Source organism: Lepisma saccharinum, chromosome 9, assembly GCF_977018435.1.
Source record: "Lepisma saccharinum chromosome 9, izLepSacc3.1, whole genome shotgun sequence".
Taxonomy (NCBI): Eukaryota; Metazoa; Arthropoda; class Insecta; order Zygentoma; family Lepismatidae; genus Lepisma; species Lepisma saccharinum.
Window position 1 is genome coordinate 65,595,851 of NC_139237.1, and position 16,650 is coordinate 65,612,500.

Sequence of the window (16,650 nt, forward strand, 5' to 3'; positions counted from 1 at the left end):
TTTCGAAATAGAATCAATTCTAATGTCCAGAGAATCTTTCTTTATATATTAATGAGCTTTCAAAAGCAAATCTACAACAGCAGCAAGCATTACTTAATATAAAATAATAATAATTAATTGAGATTTGGAGTCAAAATATTGTCTTGCTTTTCTATTTCCAGTTCTCATTTCCACAACAAATTACAATAGTAACTAAATAAAAGGTTTAATAAACCATTCTTAATTTTGCCTTTGCTTTTGTGAAAATGGATATCAATCGAAGTAGTGTTAATTCTTACATTATAATCTGGAACATTTTCATAAGATTCCCATTCTGGAGTTACTTTCTTTCATAGGCAAATTAAAAAGTGAATGATTAGCTTTCAGGCAACAATAAGAAAGGTATCAAATTTTAAGGAAATAGTAACTAGTTTAATAACACTTGCAGCTGCACCGGTTGTGCAAGAAAGACCAACACCTTGCAGTCCTTCACCATGTGGGGCAAATGCAGTTTGTCGGGAGCAGAATGGAGCTGGCTCCTGCACATGTCTTCCTGACTATGTGGGGAATCCTTATGAGGGTTGTCGTCCAGAATGCGTTCTCAATTCAGATTGTGCTCCAACTAGAGCATGCATACGTAACAAGTGCCAAGACCCTTGCCCTGGTACCTGTGGTCAGAATGCTGAGTGCCAGGTCGTGAATCATCTTCCTTCTTGTACATGTTTTGCTGGCTACACTGGAGATCCATTTAGATTCTGCAGTGTCTTACAACAGCAACGTAAGCCTTAAAGATGTTTTTATTATTATTAATAGCCTTTGCATTAATGACCGTGAGCTCATAATCATATTTTGAAACAATATACTTCAGGGACATCTTGTCTACGTAAGGTATTGAAATTCAAATGTCCCTGAATGAGTTCAGTAAACAGCTTATCATAATTGATTAGTAAATTGGGATTGGGTGAGGAAGTATTATAATGAAATTAATAAATAAAGAGAGATAGAAAGAATCCCATTTACTTTTTGAAAAATCAGCATTCTGATAAAATTTTAAACTTCAACAACTTAAAGAAATCATTACAGTAAACAATACTTGTTATATTGTTTAATAAAGATTTTCAAGGTGAAGCTCATTTGTGACCTTTATGAAATTATTCAAATTTGATATTTGAATATTAAAGTTTTCTTTTATATTTTTCTTTCAATGTTGTAATTTTTCAAGTTACCCCAAAGTCACATAAATATTAAAATTTACAAAGTGCTGCTGAAAGAAACTTTATAGCATTAGATGCATAATGACATTCAAGGAGAACAATATTTATTATTTTTCCTAAGACCAATTAAAGGCAGCATATTTTGTAGACTAATGAAACTCATTGTGCTGCTTATCATCGCATCAATCATCTACATTTTCAATTTCTTGAACAAAGTGCATTTTCTTTTCACATATAGCTGTAATAACCCAACCAGAGGATCCCTGTGTTCCATCACCTTGTGGTCCTAACAGTCAGTGTCGAGAAGTGAACGGTCAAGCAGTGTGCTCGTGCTTACCTACGTACGTAGGAACTCCCCCAGGTTGCAGACCAGAGTGTGTTGTGAGTTCAGAGTGCTCTTCCAACAGAGCGTGTGTAAGCCAGAAGTGCAGTGACCCTTGCCCAGGCCCCTGTGGTTTGAATGCCCAGTGCCAGGTGATCAACCACAGCCCAATTTGCAGCTGTCGCCAGGGATACACTGGCGACCCATTCAGCCGGTGCTATACAATTCCACGTAAGCTTCGTTATCAATCTTTTTAATCTTTTCAACCAGAATTTCGTTAGATATACACGAATTTCTACAGAGTTCTTTCTTGTCAGAGAATTTGTTTGAACTATAATGTAGAGAGAAACTACGAAACACGTGGATTGAATCTGAAGGAAAACAAAGTAGATTGAATGCAGTGCATGGAGTCAGCCATGCTTCCTTAGTTTGCATTGGAGAATTTAGTATGTTGAACACTTAAATATAATCATCTTAACAAAATTAATGGGAGGTCATTATGTACAGTAGACTTACATAACACACGTCAGATCAGTACAAACTATATACAACTAGATCTACGCACGTAAAGAGCTCATAGAAAACAAAATGTTTATATTTCTGTAGTAGTATTAAACATGCAGTTTGCGGAGATTTGAAGATGTGAGCTTCATAAATGAACAAGAACATGTTTAGAGACAACCAAATAGACATATGTGTACCCATGACAGAGAATGTGGGACGGGGTGCAGTATATAAGACTTGCATATGCTGCATATATATTTGATAAATTTTCCCATGACAGAGTGGTGTGCAGTATGTTTAATGTTTCTTGACAAGGAATTGCTCTGTTCATTAAATTATCCTAAGAATAAATTCATATATTTGATCACCAACATATAAAATTAGCCCATATTTTTAGTAAATCTGATCGACTATAATGCTTACCTTAGTAGAAGAGATTTTTTTGTGACCAATGTAAGTAATGCAGGTCATATATTTTACATTTTACTTGTCATATTCAAATTTCAGTTCCTTAAAAATTCAATTGTGATTAAGAATAAACTCAATTTTTCTTGCTTGTATGATTTGTAGTCTGAGGAATGTCCATAACTTGGATCACAATTTCTTGTAGCACCACCACCACAACCCCCAATTCAAGTACAAAGGGACCCTTGTGCTCCCTCTCCATGTGGCCCATACTCGCAATGCCGAGATATCGGAGGATCTCCATCTTGCTCTTGCCAGTCTGGTTACACCGGAAGTCCACCGAACTGCCGTCCTGAATGCGTGATCAACTCGGAGTGTCCTAGCAACAGGGCTTGCATTAGGGAGAAGTGCCAGGATCCATGCCCTGGTTCTTGTGGTATAAGTGCTCAGTGCCATGTGATGAATCACACTCCTGTGTGTTCCTGTCCTGAAGGGTATACAGGAGACCCCTTCAGCAATTGCTTCCCCAAACCACCAGAACGTAAGAATAAGCTTATATTATACCTGCCATCAATTTATTTTATTAAAAAATTATATCGGTTTTAAGACTGATCTTTGATCACATTCTTGAATCATTCACTCTTAAATATACCATTTTAAAAATCATCATGAAGTGAAATACATTAATATTTTCCTTACTTAAGTCTTTTGTATCAGAACACTTTTTAAGTGTATTTTTGAGAAAGTTGGTATTCCATGCCAAGTGACATGCATATTAAAAAGTAGATAAAATTAGAGCACATATCTTGTTTTGTCCTCTGTATTTTTGGACTAGCCTTGGTTCTTCAGAAATGGAAGGAACGAAAGAGAAAAGGTTTAAACTTGGATAAAATATTCATTTTACAGGAATTTAAACGTTTAATATACATATATTAATTCGATTAATTTCGGTGACCAGTGTCACTATCCACACCAGAACAATTTACCAGACTACAAGTTCCAGTGTGGATGGTGACAGAGATCACCAAAATTAATTGAATTTTAGAGACAGATACGAGGATACGTAAGCACATTTTGTGTGTATACAATTGGATTAAATAGTTAAAAAGGATTAAAATTTGGCTGCAATGACTTGGGACTTAAAGTTTTTATCCTTTTTAATACTTTTTCACTATTTTAACCTTCCACGACTCATTCTTTTCTTCCATCCCTGAATGGGGAGGACAAAAGAAGGTACATGCTGTGATTTTTATCTTGTTATTAATGAATTTTTGATATTACAAAAACATATTTTTTCCTGTGCATTACAATTCTTTCAATTGTTTGCATACAATATACATATATTTGCCAGGAGATGTAAAGATTAGCATAATAAAGACTAAAATAAAGTATCAGTCACTAAAAGTACATTGCTAAGTCCTAAAAGTATGAAGTTTTCAATAAAACTATTCATTTTCTTTATGAACATACATCAATTCAATCCACACTTCTTTACAGCTCCAGCCCCAGTTGAAGCTTCAGATCCCTGTAATCCTTCCCCTTGCGGATCTAATGCACAATGCTCCAACGGAGCTTGCACATGCCTCCCAGAGTATCAAGGGGACCCTTATTTTGGTTGTCATCCTGAATGTGTGCTGAGTTCAGACTGTTCTCGAGATAGAGCATGCATAAGAAATAAGTGTGTCAATCCTTGTCCGGGCACATGCGGCCAAGGTGCTCAATGTGATGTCATCAACCATATCCCCATGTGCAAATGTCCAGATGGTTACACGGGGAATCCATTTGTCAGCTGCCGAATTGCACCATGTAAGAACCATATGTTTACTTATTATTTTTTATGCCAGCATTCAGTATTTATTGAACTAATTTTCAATTTTTGATGGCAATACTTTTCCATCAGTGGATAATATTTCTCAAAGAAAAATTAATATGTATGAGGGTTCTTCAGTACATAAAGTAACAGGATCTCTAATATTTACAGGTTATTATTAATAATAGATAGTAAATTTCTACTCAACATACCTGCTCAAGTATTTCCAAAAACTTAACAAAGTATTGATGGAAAAAGCAATGCCAGGCTTCTGCTCCAGGAAATGTCTTTTTGAGCTTTGCTTCCAGCGAAGTTCACTTTCATTGGTCCTCAGTAGATCTGAGCCAACACTCATTAAAGGAACGTATTTTTTGTGCAGAATTAGTGGAAATTATTTCATTTTTCACATTTCTATAGGATCAGTCAGTGTCAGTACTAAAATTGTAACTGATAATTTCTTGTCGATTTCACAGTTCAGCCCTACTCCTAAGATTTATGATTAGTGTGGTCCAATTGCTCAACAGGTGGTGCTCTCTAGTAGCCTTTTGAGGAACTACTGACTTGCTTGAATGAACCTTGTTAACATGATGAGATATCTTATTACTGTGTTTGTGGATAATCTCCTTGAATAATTAGAGAAACCAAAAATCCATGCCCTTAAGAAGTCATTACAATAACTTCCTTTTGTTCATTATTCACATTAAGTACTGTTGACATTCTGATCAATTGTACCTTTCCTATCAGCACCAGTGGTTACTCAACCATGCAATCCTTCACCTTGCGGACCAAACAGCCAATGTCGTGAAGTCAACGGCCAGGCAGTGTGTTCATGTGTTCCTGGGTATGTAGGCAGCCCACCTACATGCAGGCCTGAATGTGTTGTAAACTCGGAATGTGGTCAGAATGAAGCATGCTCAAATCAGAAGTGCAGAAATCCTTGTCCCGGAACTTGCGGAATTAATGCTAGATGCCAGGTTATCAACCACAACCCCATCTGCAGTTGTCCATCTGGCTATAATGGGGATCCTTTCATCAGGTGTCAGCGCATACGTAAGAAAAATTTCTCTCTTCCGTGTTTTAAGAAATTAATACTTCTGAAGCTGTAAATAAGGCTTCATACATATTTTTGAAGTTGAAAAGTTTACTTACTAGTTTTTTTGTGGTAAATTAGAGAAAACACAAAAGTTTGAAGTATGATTTCTAAAGCTACGTCCTTTTTCCTTGATTTGGAGTTTTATGATTACTTTTTTTGCATTTTCAGTCAATTCTGAATAGTTAACAGTTTGCACTTAAACATACTAAGAAGAATTCTAGAAGTTTAGAGCATTTTTATAAGTTTATTTAATGTATTCTTTAGGTACTTGAATGTATTTCTCTTCTTGCTTGTTTGTAGCTGAACAACCCCCTGCACCACCTCAAAACCCATGCCAACCATCTCCATGTGGACCTTATGCTCAGTGTCGCGTCGTTGGAGAGAGTCCATCTTGTTCTTGTTTGCCTGAGTACAAAGGTTCTCCTCCGAACTGCCGACCGGAATGCGTAAGCAATAGCGAATGTGGCAGCAGGTTGGCTTGCCTCAATCAGAAATGCACCGACCCATGCCCTGGTACATGTGCACCAAATGCCGAATGCCATGTGATAAGTCACACACCCAATTGTCAGTGTCCTACAGGTTACACAGGAGATCCGTTCACACGGTGTCTTGTCCAACAACGTAAGAACCGTTTTATTTATTATGCACGGTAGGGGATTGAAAGTAAAAAAGATATAAATTACAGCAAAAATTGTGCATGACCACAACTCATATAAAATATATTTCACAGCGCTCAATGTTTAAAATATTCTTTACACTTTCATTTTTAATAGAAGGTGAGATAGAAATGAAAATAAGTTAGAATATTGTGAAAGTAAAATGCTTTTTCATCCTACTGTTCATTAAGGTGCAGTATTGTGAGATATTGTGAAGTATTTTAACATTAATTTCATTATTTTTTACCTTTATGCATATCTACACAAAATTATATAGAGCATAATTTTCAACCAATAAGAGTAGCATTTTGGATTAACGTAGACTATAGCATTGCAGATATAAAAATAAAAATGTTTCTTTTAGAAATTTTAAATCAGAAATTGTGTGTTGCAGTAGGAAGCAGTGTAGCTACAATTCATCCTACTTGTTTCAGTCCAACAACTACCTCAGGAGAGACCCACCCCTTGCATGCCATCACCATGCGGTGCCAATGCTGTTTGCAGAGAACAGAATGGTGCAGGTTCTTGCAGATGTGTTGAAGATTATATTGGAAATCCATATGAAGGTTGCAGACCGGAGTGTACTTTGAATTCAGATTGTTCCCCAACAAGAGCTTGCATTCGTAACAAATGCCAAGATCCTTGTCCAGGCACTTGTGGTCAGAATGCAGATTGCCAAGTGGTGAATCACTTGCCATCGTGCACATGTCGTCCTGGTTACACTGGAGATCCATTTAGGTTCTGTAATGTTCAGCCTCCAGAGCGTAAGCACTTTTTTTTTCTTTCTCAATCTCACACACACACACACATATTGCTTAAATTTAAACTGTTCTTATGAAGCTAAGAAAGACCTTTAGCACATGCTATGTGATACAAGAGCCAAGCAGGAATTGTAAGATGACACGGTTAAGTAAAAACAAAAGTAAGGTTAATCCCGCACCGTATCCTTTTGGTCTAAGGTCCAAGCTGTGGGCTCTGGCTACTGGATGCACTCAGGTTCGCGTCTCCTTAGGGAAGTGTAACAGCTTTTCCTGAGATTTTGGCCTGTATATGGGACCAGTGGCCACCCACCATCATGATGAAATTGAAGAGCTACAAATGAGTAGCGTAACCCAGTTATAAACAACTGGGGGTTCATCATGCTGACCACACATCACCCCGTAACTGATAGGATGATCTCCCACATCTGATGGGTTAATAGATAGGCATTGGTCCTCACTGGCTACTACGCCATGGGTTATTCTAGAAGTAAGGTTATTTGATTAGCACAGTTGTCTGAGTGACATTATTTTCAAAGTTTTACATCAGCATGGTTAGTTTTTATGCCCCTTTAAAAAAATATTCAGTGCTTTTCTAATATTAGTTTTCTGTAAGTTGCAATTAGGCATCTGATTGCCATGCGTAAGACCCAGGTTCAGTTCTCAGGGTGAGTGAATGATGAGGATGAGTGATCATTAGACTAAATTCATGAAGGGACACTCACAAGTAACGACCATGGCCAAGCCGGGACTCAAACCTGGATACTTGGGTGGTGAGTTTCTCAACAAATGCCTGACATAGTGAATGTGTTGGGCTCTTCTACCACCACATACCCCCATGTGCTTTCATGGCATGTTGCTATTGTGAGGTAAAACCATGATTGATTTCAACTCTATTGAAGTTCCTGCAAACTCCACTGTATTTTCAGCTGGTTATATATTGATTATTCCAATACAGACAGAACATTCATTTTGTTTGTTTCTGTAACTTACATGTGGTATACATTGAGTATGTATTTGGCCCAATACCGTTGGCATAATATTTCGAGTGTAATTTTATACAAAAGCCACTTCATTTTATATAAAGAAGAACTTCTTTGAAAAGGCTGGATCTGTTCTGTTAAAAATTTAACCTGTGTAAAACTGTTGAACTTTCATTTACCAGAATCAACATAGGAAGTTTCCATACAAAATATATTGTATCACTTCAAAATTTCGTAGATTTACTTTGAATTATTTACATAAAATTTACAAAAGAAACTTGAACCATTTTGAGTTTTGTTATTATGGCATTGATATCTGTCTATTCTTCAGACACTTCAATTTTGTTATAGATTGAGAGTATTGTAAACTCACTTCTATTGCGCTAAAGGCCTTTGACATAAAATTATGCAAAATGTACTAGTTTTCTTCACCTACTAAAAGGTATCTAACGAGGACTCACTTTTGTCCTAATTTTTTAAAGCACACTTGAACAAGTAAGTCATAAGTTCAATAGTAGCAAGTATCTATACTATTACTTAAACTTTTATGATTATTAAAAGTTTGTGTTTTTCTGAGGAATTTCATGAATACTTTTCATTATGGCTCTATGAAAACTTTTATTTATAGAGCTTGCATTAATTCTGCAACTATACAAGAGTTCCAAAAGTTTACACATAAATAAGTAGAATTCTTTCTTTCTTTTTTTTTTTTATCTACTGTACATCTAACTTGCTTTATCTTCACACCAGCTGTGCAAGCAGAGCCTCAAAACCCTTGTAACCCTTCACCATGTGGTCCGAACAGCCAGTGTCGAGAAGTTAATAGTCAGGCTGTGTGTTCATGCTTGCCTAATTACGTTGGCAGTCCACCTGGTTGCAGACCTGAGTGTGTTGTCAGCTCAGAATGTTCTCAAAGCAAAGCATGCATGAACCAGAAATGTACCAACCCCTGTCCAGGACCTTGTGGTTTGAATGCAGAGTGTCAAGTTATCAACCATAGCCCAATTTGCAGTTGCCGGCAGGGTTACACTGGAGATCCATTTAGCAGATGTTACACCATACCCCGTAAGAATTCCCATAACTTAATTTATTTAAAACATCTTGTGTAATTGTTACCTTTGAAGCATATAGACAGTCAATTATTTTTATTTTTGAATGATTACTTTTCATATTCCTATCATCATGCATACTAGAAGTCCAACAATGCTTTTAATAAGTCACATATTAATGGGAACCTTGATATATTTGTTTAAAAAATTTCCATTTTTCAAATAGTTTTGCATGGTAAATACATGTAAAATCCTTAATATTGAAGATAGTTGTAAAATAAAACAAATTTTGTGGTATATCATGATTTCCACAAATTATATGCATATAAAGAGAGCAAGATAACTGTATTTTTCAAATTGTCACACGAATTATCATTGTTTTCTACGATATTCCAGCAAGGAATTAGTTAAATAATGACTACTTTGAATGTAAAATTTCTTGTATGCAATACCACGCTACTTATTATGAAATGTGTTATTTCCATTGCATTAATTAAATTATTTCAGACTTTCTTCAAATCATTTCTTTCAAAATTTGGATTCATTGTGCATCAATATGAGTGTACGTCACAGTCTATTTTCAGTAAATTCAAATAATATGATTTTAGAAATACCAAAAACTTTGGAAATTAAAAAAATAGAAATAAAGATCCCTTCTTATAGATACAACATTTCATGTATTAACATTTCACTGACCATGACATTCCCTAAAAAATATTTTTTCGTGATGAAATCTTAATTTACAACTCAATTTTCTTAAGCCATGATTTCTCACTAATGTAATTATAATATTCACTTGTAGCGCCACAACCTCCACCCCCAACAGCAGTTTATACCGACCCGTGCACCCCATCTCCGTGTGGATCTAACTCACAATGTAGAGATATTGGAGGATCACCGTCCTGCTCATGTCAGCCAGGATACCGAGGAAGCCCTCCAAATTGTCGTCCAGAATGCGTCGTCAACACAGAATGCCCCAGCAATAGGGCTTGCATGCGGGAGAAATGCCAAGATCCATGCCCTGGTTCGTGTGGTGCAGGTGCACAGTGTCATGTTTTGAATCACACCCCAATGTGTGTCTGTCCTGAGGGTTACACTGGAAATCCATTTACAAGTTGCTTCCCCAAGCCAATTGAACGTAAGAGCTTTACTGATTCTACTTTACTAAATGTTTGTATCAGACGTACATGTAGGCATTGAACTATCATCAATTTCAGTTTTAGAGAAGAAAGGATAATTTCTGCTATTACCGTGAACAAATTGAATTTTTCTGCATATAAATTTAATGACCGTTTGTTTTATAAAGCAGTGATCTTTTCATATTTTTCATTCAGTATTGTTAATTCATTTATATCATGTCTACATAATATTACATTACATTACTTACATATTCAATGCAGTGTTTGCCATCTGCATTTTCCAAGCATTATATTAAATGCAAATTTAAGGCAATTCTTTATTTAGTCAAAATTTGGTCAACAATTTTGCAAACTTTTTTTTTTTTTTAAGTGTGAACAGTTGCAAAATACTAATTTGAGTGACACAATACAATATTTTTTACAGCAGCTGAACCTGTAGTGACAGATCCCTGTAATCCCGACCCATGTGGACCAAATGCTCAATGCAGAGATGGCACATGTTCTTGTTTGCCAGAATTTTTCGGTGACCCTTATGTTGGATGTCGTCCCGAATGTCTTCTCAGCTCAGACTGTAGCAGGGAGAAGGCCTGTATGCGTCAAAAGTGTGTTGATCCGTGCCCTGGTACTTGTGGCCAAGGAGCTCGTTGTGATGTCGTCAATCACATTCCCATGTGTAGCTGTCCGCAAGGATTTTCTGGAAATCCATTTGTTGCTTGCAGACCTGCCCCAAGTAAGAATATATTGATCATCCTTGATTTTTTTTTTTTTTTTAAGTAAGAGAGACAGAACATTCATTCAGTGCTTTGAACAAGCATAAAAACAACATGTGATTAAAAATAAAAGAAGAATGAAATGGAACAACTAGACATGAATCGCTGTTTATGGTTCATATCTATATGTTCCTTTTTCCAATCTTTGTCCTCTCATTTCTGGAAATATTAATGAAAGATCAGGGAAATGTTGATTTGTTATTTCATCATGCACTGATTCTTTTATTAGTTTCATTCCTGTTTATCATGTAATTAATATAAACTTCATATTGAGAAATTCAAAAATTATATTTTTTTATATATCTCATATATACCCTAAACACTCATGTAGCATAATCATGTTTATCTGAAAATCTGATTTATCCAAAATAAATTTTAGTAACTTCAAAAAGTACAAAAATCATTTTTCCATCAGTATCGTAAATATTTACGAGAGTAGACAAGCAATTTGTCATGATATACATTGTACATGAAATATGTACTGTAACTTGATTAATATAATTAATATTTTTGTGGCATATTTACCGTATTTTTTTAAGTTACCTGTTTATTAAAGTATCTGAAATTTTGTTTATCGGCAACAGGCTACATCCTGTCAAATTCAAATAAATGAGTTTTTAGTGTGCTGAAAATATACTTCTTATGTGCCTTAATAATAGGCATGTTATTTTCATTAGAAGAGGTATTTCCAATTACTTTTTTAAAAAAGAACTACAGCGAACCTCAATTTTACATTTGTCATAGGACTGAGACAAGAAATTTTGTACAGTAATAATGAAAATATAGAATTCAGGAATGTAAAACTGGGATTTCACTGTAATAGTTCTTCAACTCTCTTATCATTATCTTCTGTTTTCAATTATTCCCTTCAGCCCCAGTTGTAACTGAGCCATGCAATCCATCACCTTGTGGTCCGAACAGTCAGTGTCGTGAGATAAACGGCCAGGCAGTATGTTCCTGTGTACCTGGTTACATAGGTAGCCCACCGACCTGTAGGCCTGAATGTGTGGTGAACTCGGAGTGTCGGCAAAATCAAGCATGCTCCAATCAGAAGTGTGGAGACCCATGCCCTGGTACTTGCGGAATAGGAGCAATGTGTGAGGTCATCAATCACAACCCAATCTGTAGTTGTCCACCAAAGTATACCGGAGATCCGTTTATACGATGTCAACCAATACGTAAGGACTACTTCTGTTTTCTGTTTAATTGCATACATCTTACATCTCTACATTCTTAAATTGTCTACATTTAAAATTAGAAGCAATTTTGTTCCCATAGCTGAGATTTTCTTATTAATTTGGCATTGTATAAATTTTTCTGCCTTGTGGAATTTCTTAGTGAAAATTGAACTTTTCAATTAATATAATGGAATTAAAGAATTTTCAAACGTTTACTCTAATTACTAGGGCTCAAATGATGACACTTTTTCACCCTAATACCAATGAACTTGTCCATCTGTTCGGGTTTCCCTGAATTACTATAAGTACCCAAGTAGAGACACTAAAATATTTGTAAAAAAAAACATTCAGGTTGAAAGGATAACAGGTTAAATATAATCAGGATTTCCAGGTTTCATTGTGGAATGAACCTGAACTGGTTTGTTCATTGAATTATAAAATTGTCCATCATGAAGGTTGTGAGATAAAATTTAAATTGTTTCCCCTGATCCTCTTAATGAGAGTGTCAATCATTCAGCCCTAATAATTAATTACCTTTATGTTGTTCCACACTTTCATGCAATTGTTGGTGTTGAAAAATTACATTACTTAATTAATTTTGCAATAAAGTAATGGATTCAGGAAGTACGTAATGTATCACGTACAATTATTTTCTTCAATAAATGACAGCATGTCATTTATATCTCATGAACAAAATAAACCTTGCCCATGATCAGAAAATTTCTGTTGATTTTCTTTAGCGGAAACACCTTCCCCTAGACCACCAACAAATCCATGTCAGCCTTCTCCATGTGGCCCTTATGCACAGTGTCGAGTCGTCGGAGACAGTCCTTCTTGTTCTTGTTTGCCTGAATACCAAGGGTCGCCACCAAACTGCCGTCCGGAATGTGTCAGCAACAGCGAATGCAACAGTCGATTAGCGTGCATCAATCAGAAATGTGCAGATCCATGTCCTGGGTCTTGTGGTTTCAATGCAGAGTGTCGTGTAGTCAGCCACACTCCCATGTGTATGTGTTCTGCTGGATACACTGGAGATCCATTTGTCGGATGTAGTCCACAGCGTAAGAATGAGTTCCATTTTCCATGTTTTCTTAATTCTGTGATGGTAAAGCCATCCCTTTAATTTGTACTGATGCACAATTTGCAGCTGCAGTAGTGAACAGGAATCTTATATTTTTCATAACTTGCAATTCGATACCAAATGCTTTTTATGTATACCTAGGTACCTATTACTATTTCCATAAATTGAAATATTGAGATTAAGAACAATGTCAACTGTAAATTAATGTACCAACACAAAAGGAAACTGCTTAGGTCAAACTTGCTTTGGAATATTCTGTTTTACCATCATATGTGATAATTCATTCATGTTTATGTATAATATTACATAACATATTGACTTTACATGGCCATTTTCTTCTAACATTTAAAACTGGATTCTTTTGAAACCTTTCCACCATATCTATTTCAGCTCAACAAGTAAGACCACAAGAGACATCAAATCCCTGTGTTCCTTCTCCATGTGGAGCAAATGCAGTTTGCAGGGAACAAAATGGTGCTGGTTCTTGCACCTGCCTCCCTGAATACATTGGAAACCCATATGAGGGTTGTCGACCAGAATGTGTACTCAATTCTGACTGTCCTTCAAATAGAGCCTGTGTTCGTAACAAATGTGAAGATCCTTGCCCAGGAACTTGTGGCCAGAATGCTGAATGCCAGGTGGTAAATCACTTACCATCATGTACATGCTTTCCACTATATACAGGAGATCCATTCCAGTACTGTAGTCTTCAACCTCAAGAACGTAAGAGTCAGTTTTCTTCTTTTAAAGAAAATTCATTTTCATAATGTCATTACATTCAGGTACAAGCCTCAAATCAAATTTTACCAACAGTACAGAATGCTTTTGTTTATTGTAGGTCTTAAAAATTGCAGTAAATCCTTTATATCTTTAATATTTTTTGGCTCTTAATGAGTCATGAACCTTTTACTGATATTTACTTGAATTTCTAAACTATTTTTTTTTAAATAGAGACAAGATAAGTTTCTTCTTACACAACATAAAGATTACCAGCTCTAAAGAAGTATAAACTGTAAAGGCATTAAGGTTCATTATGATCCATTATAAAGTTGCGAATTCATTGTGCATATGCATTGTTCTTACATGATGCTTATCTTTCTGCTATACAGCTGTAATCACTGAACCCGAAAATCCATGCGTTCCATCACCTTGTGGTCCTAACAGTCAGTGTCGAGAAGTGAACGGTCAAGCAGTGTGCTCGTGCTTACCTACGTATGTAGGAACTCCCCCAGGTTGCAGACCAGAGTGTGTTGTGAGTTCAGAGTGCTCTTCCAACAGAGCGTGTGTAAGCCAGAAGTGCAGTGACCCTTGCCCAGGCCCCTGTGGTTTGAATGCCCAGTGTCAGGTGATCAACCACAGCCCAATTTGCAGCTGTCGCCAGGGATACACTGGCGACCCCTTCAGCCGGTGCTATACAACTCCACGTAAGCACTTTCATAATGTAAATAATCATTGTTGTGGTTCAGTTCTACACATGCATTCAGCTCACAGTAACTCCAATTTTTTATTGCTATCAAATGTCAAATAATATACGTAGATGTATGACATCATATAGGATCTCATTTTACAAAACAAATAAAACTCTACACAGGAATCACAACCACGCTAGTTGTATGAATAATCGTGTTGTGATTATTAAACATATTTCAAAGTTAAATTTTTATTTTGAAGTAAATATGCAAGACAGTTGTTACCAAATTTCGTGACTGGGGATTCTTACAGTTCTTCCTTGGTTTGTGCTTCTATGTCACGAAAGAAATGCCACTATTGCCAACTTTGTTATTTTGAATATAAATCATACTTCAAATACAAAATGTTTCAACCCTAGAAGGGTTTTGTATGATAATCATACATGCCATGCATTATAGTTTAGTATAAGGGGAAAAGACTTGCAGGGAAAAATGTAAATAATGTATGAAATCTGGTTACATTCAGGATATATTCTGTATTTTCTCCAAATATCCTTGTAAAGTAGTAATGTATTTCTCTAGCTCGATATAAAGTAGAGATTACAATGACAAGGAATCAAAATAATTTGAAAGATTGTTTAGGAAAGCACATAGCAGATGTATGTGACTTTGGGATGCAAAGAGATAAACTTATTTGTTGTTTTTCTTGTACCAGTCCTAAAATTGATCTATTTGGAAGTTGAATTTAGCCCAGTTTTGATGCCAATAAGTTAACTATTGTACAGTCTGGAAAATTATGTTTTAGCAATGTACTTGAATTGTGTGATGATATTGCTCATCTCTGGTGTAAACTTTTACAATAAGAATATGAGCAGTTTCACACCAAGTGTTTATTCATAAACAATACATACACTACAAGTAGACCAGAATATAATAAACGCATTCAAACCTGCAGAACTTCAGCATGTTCAATTTCCTTTCATTTCATAGCCCCACAACCACCTCCACCACAAGTGCAAGTAGATCCATGTGCACCTTCACCATGCGGTCCATATTCACAGTGCAGAGACATAGGAGGAACACCCTCGTGTTCCTGTCTACGGGGTTACATAGGAAGCCCTCCGAACTGTCGTCCCGAGTGTGTTATCAACTCTGAGTGTTCCAGCAACAAGGCTTGTATGAGAGAGAAGTGCCAGGATCCATGTCCTGGCTCCTGCGGTGTTGGTGCCCGGTGCCATGTAATGAACCATACTCCAGTTTGCACATGCCTAGAAGGGTATACTGGTGATCCATTCAGCAACTGCTATCCCAAGCAACCTGAGTGTAAGAGTCTTTTTCAATATTTCACTTCTACAGATTAATTGGACTATTCTTGTATCGGGGCATGGACTGAAAGTTAACAGTTGCTCACATTGTGTTTTTTCTTACTTTTTGAATTTTCTCAACTTCTAGATACCGGTAACTTATTTAGCAAAGAGAATGAAATAAAATGAGATGGCAAACTCTTAAGTGTGTTATTCAACACTTGTATTATTCCACCTTATAGATGGCAGCCCTTTTTGCTGTTTACTACAGTAGGAATAGGTTTGTTTGGTGCAGAGTTTATATCAGGAAGCGTACTTGTGTGAAACATTAGCTAAAAGTTTCAGGATAGATAAAGATGTGTTAAATGTCATAATAGAAGCACTAATATCACATCTAATTAAAATTTTGATTAGTTTTCAATTTAGGTAGCCATTATTAGAGCAAAAATGGCACAGTTCTAAAAAGATAAACTTTCAGAAACAACGAAGACACAATTCCTTCGTAATCCAAAAAATACATATATTCCACAGCACCGGCAACAGTGGAACCTACGGATCCATGCAATCCATCCCCATGTGGCCCCAATGCAGAGTGTAGAGATGGGACCTGCACATGTTTGCCTGAATACTCGGGAGACCCATACAGAGGATGCCGACCAGAATGCGTTCTAAGTGCAGACTGCCCTCACAATAGGGCATGCATTCGAAACAAGTGTGCTGATCCTTGCCCAGGAACCTGTGGGCAGAGTGCTCAGTGCAATGTGGTCAACCACATTCCAATGTGCTCTTGCCCTGAAAGATATGTAGGAGATCCTTTTGTCAGCTGCAGACCAGCTCCAAGTAAGAATTACAATATGCTTTGCTTTCTGGAATTAAAATTGTATTTCTGAGAATATAACTGGGAAATAGTGAAATTTATCAGTTCATATTTCAGTTTAATTTTTTTAAAGCAGATGGAAATTATTGTATAGCAAATATTATTAAAAAAATGTCGCT

General features: G+C 36.2%; 1 protein-coding gene across 1 annotated transcript in view; it reads left to right on the forward strand.

The window, feature by feature from the left end:
• Nucleotides 1-16,650, forward strand: part of dpy (fibrillin-like protein dumpy) — a 474,963-nt gene that overhangs the window by 348,518 nt on the left and 109,795 nt on the right. The window contains exons 109-124 of the mRNA XM_083128311.1: nucleotides 446-757; nucleotides 1,450-1,746; nucleotides 2,630-2,965; nucleotides 3,922-4,230; nucleotides 4,979-5,284; nucleotides 5,628-5,948; nucleotides 6,418-6,747; nucleotides 8,475-8,795; nucleotides 9,570-9,911; nucleotides 10,337-10,642; nucleotides 11,555-11,860; nucleotides 12,601-12,931; nucleotides 13,345-13,664; nucleotides 14,051-14,398; nucleotides 15,371-15,673; nucleotides 16,186-16,494. Of these exons, the coding sequence (XP_082984437.1) occupies nucleotides 446-757; nucleotides 1,450-1,746; nucleotides 2,630-2,965; nucleotides 3,922-4,230; nucleotides 4,979-5,284; nucleotides 5,628-5,948; nucleotides 6,418-6,747; nucleotides 8,475-8,795; nucleotides 9,570-9,911; nucleotides 10,337-10,642; nucleotides 11,555-11,860; nucleotides 12,601-12,931; nucleotides 13,345-13,664; nucleotides 14,051-14,398; nucleotides 15,371-15,673; nucleotides 16,186-16,494 (5,097 nt within the window). The remainder of the gene's footprint in view (nucleotides 1-445; nucleotides 758-1,449; nucleotides 1,747-2,629; nucleotides 2,966-3,921; nucleotides 4,231-4,978; nucleotides 5,285-5,627; nucleotides 5,949-6,417; nucleotides 6,748-8,474; nucleotides 8,796-9,569; nucleotides 9,912-10,336; nucleotides 10,643-11,554; nucleotides 11,861-12,600; nucleotides 12,932-13,344; nucleotides 13,665-14,050; nucleotides 14,399-15,370; nucleotides 15,674-16,185; nucleotides 16,495-16,650) is intronic.